The sequence below is a fragment of the Centroberyx affinis genome, unplaced genomic scaffold (assembly GCF_046629955.1).
Source record: "Centroberyx affinis isolate AG114_WGS23_722 - 3 ecotype Tasmania unplaced genomic scaffold, CSIRO-AGI_Caff_v1 ptg006772l_1, whole genome shotgun sequence".
NCBI classification, from domain to species: domain Eukaryota; kingdom Metazoa; phylum Chordata; class Actinopteri; order Beryciformes; family Berycidae; genus Centroberyx; species Centroberyx affinis.
Genome location: NW_027283437.1, coordinates 27545 through 35404, shown reverse-complemented (window position 1 = coordinate 35404; position 7860 = coordinate 27545). Strand labels below are relative to the sequence as shown.

Sequence of the window (7860 nt, the reverse complement as noted above, 5' to 3'; positions counted from 1 at the left end):
TATATATAAATATACATACATATAAATATACACACATATGTGTGTGTATATATACATATATACAGTACTGTGCAAAAGTCTTAGGCACCCAAGAGTTTTTATATAAATTGTGTCTTAGATGTTTATTCATTTTTTTTCTGCATTAGTGTGTCAGTAGACTGCTCTTTATAGTACATTTTTTAATATTTAGAAACTTTTCATTTAATTATTTTTGAAAGCATCTTCGCTTTACTTTTTTCTTTTACATATGCCTAAGACTTTTGCACAGTACTGTGTATATATATATATATATATATATATATATATATGTGTATATGTAAAACATATATACACACACACACATATGTGTGTGTATATATATATCTTTATAAAAAGATATACACAGTTAAGGTGTAAATTTAATTTAATGTCAAAAAGAACCATCACCTTTGACTAAATGTAACTAGGGCCACACTCAAAGTTCATTTTCTCTATTAATTTATATTGGCAAATTTTAAGACAAGATATCTTGACATACATACATACAGTTAACACCCATGCCAGAGTGAGGATGAAGTCCCATGTGTGGGGGTGAGCTGCGGGAGGATGAGAGGGAATGGCAACCCCAAATAGACCAAATTATCAAATGAACCCCCCTTTTATTTATTGTATCCTTAAAAAAAAAAAAAAAAAAAAGAAAAAGAAAAAAATGAAGTAAACAGAAATGTAGGCTACCTGTCTACCGGTGTCCTTGAATAAATCACTCACTGGCTCTGTAGGCTATAGCAGCATGTCTAGTACAGTGTCATATAAGGCTTATAGTGACGCTTAGTATGGGCCAATATGAAACTGTAGTCCCAGTTGGCCCAGATGGAGACACAGACACACACGCCCATCAATTCAGCATCCTGCAGCAAACAAAACCTCCGGGTGTTCACCACTCAAAACAAACCGGCCACTCAAATCAGTCCAACACGAAACACTTACCGCTCTGTGTCGATGTGCCGGGTGTTAGTGGCTTTCTACGTCCATACAAGTGCTGACATGTTATTATTCCCTACAGAGACACCGGGATTTATCCTGAGGAAGCGCCGCTGTCGGCTGAGAGAGAGAGCGAGAGAGAGAGAGAGAGAGAGAGAGAGAGAGAGAGAGAGAGAGAGAGAGAGAGGAGAGAGATAGAGAGAGAGAGAGAGAGAGAGAGAGAGAGAGAGTCAAGCTGGACAGACTTAACAAAAACAAACGGGACTTCCGGGCTTTTTTTTTTTAATTTTCAAAATAAGATTCATAATGCATTTACTTGCCTACTATGGCTCAGTAGAGTCCCTTCCAAGTTGCCTGGCATAAGCTTGGTAGTTGAGAATACCTTTGTATCTTTTTGCCATTTCTGTAAATGTAGCCTATCTATGGACAGCAGCACAATTTCTATAGCCTTCAGGAACAATTGTGCCGATGTGTTAAAATTGACTTTTGCAAGATAATAAACATCCTTGTAAGTTGGCTAATGGCCTTATTCTATAGTAGACATACCATACTTCCTGTATCTTTTTTCGTTTAACTTATAGACACTCATCGGGAAATACAGTGCACAATATAGCCTAATATAAAATAATATAATGTAATATATAATCTTTTTTTATAGTAGTGTAATTATAATTGTGCTATATATTTGGCGGGTCTATGCACTCCAATACTTATTTTTATTTGTTTTGTTTTTTAATCTGACACATTTTATACTTTTATTTTGAAAGCAAAGTTGATCACTTCCGGTCTATAAAGTCTCTCTGGCAACTTGAGAAACAGGCATAAAGAATGTATTTTTGGGAACATTGTTCACACGATATTCATGCCAATAAAGCAAACTGCATTCGAAGTAACACTGAATTGAGAGGGGAGTGTTTATATTTGGAGATTAGAGAGCGTTTTAAACATACAGGTATTTAAAAAATAATGTGTACAGTTCTTAAACACATAGAAGGAATCGTTTTAAATACTGTCGAAGTAACTATGAAAGATAAACTAATAATGCTTGTTGAGAGTGTGAAAATAAAGAAATACTAACAAAAACAATATTAAAAAAAAAACTCTCTTTCCTCCAGTGTTTAGTAATGAAAATAACAAACACTAGATGGAAGCCTTCCCTTATTCTCCCATTGCTTTTGGTACTGCTTTTTGTTACTATTATTATTGTTGTTGTTGTTATTATCATCTTTAGATATTTATCCAGCAAGTGTGCAATACAACCACAGTCTTCTATTATCGGCCACTGGGAGCTGCCCAGTACAACCATTTTAACTGCAATAAGAAAATAATGGAAGGATCCAGTTGAGTTTTTATCTCACTATGGTAACACCGGAGTGTGAGTGTGTGTGTGTGTGTGAAGACTCTGTTATCCCTTCAGGGGAGTTGTGTTGATCACTTTCCTAAATACTTCTGCTCCTCTTGATATTTGAGCTTGAAGGAGGATTTGCTTGTCCTTGTGAAAGTAATGGCACTGGGGCTTCAGAGGTGGCCTGAATATGTGTAATATGGCAAATGAATTACAACCAGTGCTGTTTTATTTCAGAGCATTCACCACTAGAACTCTCTAAGGTTCAAAGTACCTTACAATGCATTGACTGATGACCTTTGAACCCTGTAATAAACTTATTCATTTCATCTTCATCACCTTATGAATTCTGTAAAGGTTTACACATTCAATAAGAAATCACTTTTATTGCAAGATCACTTTAACCACTGTAACACATATTTGTTATTATAAATCTGTATGGCACAAATGCATATTTGTAGGCCATCTCTATTGCTAACACCCGTGAGTTCATGGGTGTTAGCCTTTTGTAGGCCATGGGATGGCCTACAAATGTGCATGTCATTACAAATTGTGACCTATAGGAAAACCAAATCAGACAATGTGAGGATTTACGAAATGTTACAACAAGTACTTCTTTCAGCCCTCTTTCTGGCCTCTCTTTCATACCTTCTTAGCAACTCTTGTTGTTTCTTTTTTAGTTCTCTATTATACTCTGCCTCCGTATTTTTTATTATCTCTTCTATCTCTTTCTTTCTCTCTGCTTGTCTCTCCTCGGCTCTCTCCTCCTCCCTCTTCCTCTCCCTCTCCCTCTCAGCCTCGGCTTGCTCATTTATTTTCCTCAGCTTTTTTTGATATTCTTCCTCTAGTTTCCTCTGCAGTTGCTCTTGCTCTTTGCGTATTTGCTCCTCGTTCTCCTTCAGGATTCGTTGTTTCTCCTCTTCGATTGCCCTCTCGGCTTCTTGGAACATCTCGTTGGTGTAGTGGCTTCCTCCGTTCATCTCTGTTATATTTCTGATCTTCTTGAGCAGCTCGGTGACCTGGGAGCCATCCTTCACCTCATTATTGAAGACATGATAGTGGCCGTTACATTTGGCCACGAGTTCCTGCAGCTCTTCGCTCTCCATCAAGAAGTCCTCAATAGAGGAATTCTTCAGCAGGTCACCATGAGTAAAGAGAACCATGCTGTATTTGTCTGCATCTTTACCAAAGGTTTCCTGAATCTTCTGCACTGTCTGCTTCTCTTCTTCTGTGTATCTGCCCAGCATGATCACTACCAGGAACACATGGGGTCCAGGAGAAGCAAATTTAAGGCATTGGGTCATATCTCTAACTGTCTTCTCCTGGGAATACCTGGTGTCAAACAAGCCTGGAGTGTCGATAACAGCAACCTTCTGTTCATCCACCACACCTCTGGCCTTAGCGCAATCTTCAGTCAGAGACTTAGCGCTGAACTTCGATTCAAAGCATTTTTGCCCCAGAATGGTGTTTCCAGTGGCACTCTTCCCAATTCCAGTCTTCCCCACCATCACGATCCTGAGCTCCTCATTATTATATATGGTACATTCTGTGGGGAAGAATGAATAACATTAACTAAGAATCAACACTCTAAGTATTCATATGATTTTGTACCATACACTTACAAGTGCTTTGAGAAGGCCAAAAGATGTATGGGTGAGCAGCCACTGAGAGAGCAGGTCATATGGTGTCACCAACATGTAATAAACTGAATAGTTGTCTAATGTAGGGACAATATGTGTAGACCTAGGAGAAAATATTCCTGCCCTCTTATCCAAAAGGTTCTATATTAGTAGGCTATCAGAAAATGTTTTTAGAACCCTTTTAGAAAGGTTCTCTATAGCACCAAATGGCTCAACTGGCTCTGTAAAGAACCCTTTAAGATTGTATAAAGTGTCCCAAATTAGCAGTATTGAAAGAACGTATAAACAACCACACTGGGTAATTTTCTCAGATTAATGAGGTTTTTGTTATTTAATACATTTTGTTGTTCCTTCATGATAAAAAGATGATTTGGAGTCTAGAGGAAGGTTCCACAGAATGTGATAATGAAGGGACAGTTGCCATCAGAGTTTGTTTAGTAAGTGAAAAACTATGTGAATGAATTCTTCTAGTTAACTGTAAATAATATGGCTTCTACGCCTCTTCCCTGTGTGGCGAGATGGAAAAACAAGCACAGGCAAGAGGTGTAGCAGCCATTTTTAAGACATGCATATGAAAATAACTTGACAAGCCACACAAAAGTGAGATTGTACACTTTATTGCAAATATTTACAAATGATATGTTTCAGAAAGCTTGTCAGATTGGCAAATTTCAGTCTGGAAACCTTGCCCACATGAATTCAAAGAACCACAAAGATGTTTTCCACAAAGTTCTTGATGGAACGCCTCGGGACTAGCACCAACGCAATGTAGTGCTAGTCCAAACAAGACTAAAGTCCACTATGCTCATGTGAAAGAGATAAGGCTGCAATAACAGATAATAAAAGTATCTTTCAACTGCCCCCCAATAAATGCCTGTCAGAGGTTTGTATGTATCCGGAGATCACAGTGAAAATTGTTTTTGCCACTTATCTTATTAGTGCTCATAGGGAAGCAGTGGCATCGTTAGGCCTGGGCATCCGAGGCTACAGCCCCGAATATTTTATGAATAGCCCCGGATCTCAAAAAAAAAAAAAAAAGAAATTCGAGCTAGTAGTCAGAGCGGGCCGGTTATTTTACGTGAGCCAGCTGTGAAGCCCGGCTTTGGGTGCATCGAGGTACATGCCGGGACACAAATCGAACTCACCTGTCGCTGCTTGCTATGTGTGTCTGTTTGGTAGGAGGCTCTGCCAACCTGTCATCGTGTAGTTTGAGTGGAACTAAAGCAATAGACTACGTTATGGATGATTTTAATCGGTCAGTCCTAGTCTAGGTCAGAGAAGGCAAGGTGGGCTACAGCCAGGAAACACGATGTCAGGAAAAGACATGACAGGTTATATGGATCTTCTTCACGTTTTCAAAAGAGGAAGAAGGGTAAGATATGTTAGTTTAATCAAGTGATTGATTATGCATATCTGGAAAGACAGCAAAAATCAGGCAGCTGTGTGGTGGAGAGTTGACTGACACTTGGTTGATAGCTTCAAGCTACAACAGTTTTGTTTTTTTAGCTCAACATCTTCAATATAATATTGGATCACTGTAAACAAAATGTTACTATTTCTCTCCAGTCAGCTGGTTAGTCAGTTAGTTACTGAATCCTCCCATTCAGGTCTACTTATGTGGGCTGCTGAACATTAAATGCAAAAACGAATTATCTTTTATATAAATATATATATATATATATGTATATATATATATTATATATATTTTATATTTATATATATATATATATTTTAACTAATTCTCTTCACATGAAACATTATTTTCAACTTAAGACATTGTTTCCCTTAAACGTGAGAAAATGTTTAAAAATGTAATCTTTAATTTGTGCCTCTATATATTTTACTATGTTGGTAAACTCCTCCAGCCATTCAGAATGGATTAGGCTTTTCATGGTGATCTTTGATGTGGCATTGAAAATATCAGCTTCCTAACAGAAGGACATCACAGGTTAAATAATTTACCTCTTAAAATGAGTTATGCTACTACTATGGTTCTGTGACTTCCTCTGGGCTGAGCCCCAGATGTTCTGAAATCCTAACAACGCCTCTGTAGGGAAGAAATGAACCCGGGTAATTCTTGATTTAAGAGATGCAGAGGCTAGATGTGGCCCCTGGCCCATCATTGATGTAAAACCATAACATAATAAAGTTTAAGTTAATGTATCTTAGAGTATTTGTTAATGAACAATATGAATATATTAATTTATTGACTTACCATGTTCTTTACTGGCCATGTTTGGGAGTGCAGAGTAGATGTGCTGCTGGAGTGTAGATGCAGACTGCAGTGTCTGTCTACAAATGTCCCTCTTTATATAATGGCTTCATGGACCAACCCATGCCCATATATTATGATAAGGGACACCGGGATAATGTATTACGGACAGGAAATCATAGTTAGATAAGAGTTATCTAAAAACGTCCCATCCTGTTCACCCCTCCCTTCAGCATTTACAAGAAGTGGCTGCAGTTCTTTTAAACTGCAGAAAGTATTATGCACATCTCCCTTGTCACCCCTGTCAAATGAAAATACAGGCAACATTCTGGGAGGGAGACAGGGTGACGTGACACCCCCAATATTTTAGCCCACATGCCACTGGCAGCTTTTTTTTTAAAGCATTATAGCTCAGTATAGCATCTTTTCAGCAAATGGTGGGGGATGGCAACAGTCGGAATTGCACCGCTTTTGGATTTTGTTTTATTGTCTTTTAAACAGCTTTTAGGCTACTCTATTTTGGATCATACAGCGAAAATCTAATCGTGGCCACACGGTGGAACACATAAATGATCATATTGAATGATAAAAACATACAATCTTCAAATAAATGACCACAACAATTAATGAATGCTCACATCATCAAATAAGGAATATTCACATCAAATAATGAATAAACACGTCAAATAAAAAACCCTCCACACATGAATTAACGAACACCTTTATCCAAATTTTTATATTAAGATGTGGCTCTACTGTTCACTACTAGATGTCATGATTTCATTACACGACTCGACTCGGTACTTGATGTAGAAGTGGCACCTGGATGGTAGCCTTCATCTAAGGGCTCTCATCCAAAACAACCTTAGACACTGCTGAAGGTCCTGGTCTTGGTTCCAGTACTGTCTGAACAGTATAAGTCCACAGTATTTATATTTACACATGTACAAGAATAACAGAAGCATAAGACAGACAGTGAAATACAAACAGCTTGAATTGTTTGTGCACTTACTGTTGACATGGAAGCCATAGATGAACTTGTGTGTCTGTGTCTGTGCTTGCTGTCTCACTCTCTGATGGTGTTAGTGTTGAAGCAATGGCATCTTTTGGGCTTGAGGATAGAAATCAGGTGATATTATCAGAGAATATAATGTCAATTTCCATAACTATGCTGATGATACACAACTATACATTTCTGTAGAGCCAAATGCCGAAGCCTTAAGCTCCCTCACTACTTGTCTATTTGCTATCAATGATTGGATGAACACAAATTTCTTAAAACTGAATGAAGATAAGACAGAAATACTTTTGGTCGCCCCCAAAGCCAAAAGAGAAGAACTCTCCACAAGACTTGGGAACCTGAATCCCTCAAATCAGAAGCAACAAGCCTGGGTGTTATTTTAGATTGATCTAAGTTTTAATTCCCATATAAACAAGGTGACCAGAACAGCATTCTTTCATCTTAGAAATATTGCCAAGGTGCGGCTCTTCCTAACCCGAAAAGATGCTGAAAAGCTAACTCACGCATTTGTTACCAGTAGACTGGACTACTGCAACACCCTTTTTACCAGCCTCCCTAAAAAGTCTATTGAGAAGCTTCAGCTTATCCAGAACTCTGCAGCTAGACTTTTAACAAAAACAAGGAAGCGAGAGCATATCACTCCGGTTTTAGCTACATTGCACTGGCTCCCAGTGTCCTTTAG

General features: G+C 38.1%; 1 protein-coding gene across 1 annotated transcript in view; it reads right to left on the bottom strand.

The window, feature by feature from the left end:
• Window positions 1-2647: 2647 nt before the first annotated feature.
• The window catches only part of LOC139639043 (GTPase IMAP family member 8-like), a 29805-nt gene continuing 24592 nt past the window's right edge, over window positions 2648-7860 (bottom strand). Inside the window, exon 6 of the mRNA XM_071513100.1 lies at window positions 2648-3828. Coding sequence (XP_071369201.1) covers window positions 2896-3828 — 933 coding nt within the window. The 3' untranslated portion in view covers window positions 2648-2895. The remainder of the gene's footprint in view (window positions 3829-7860) is intronic.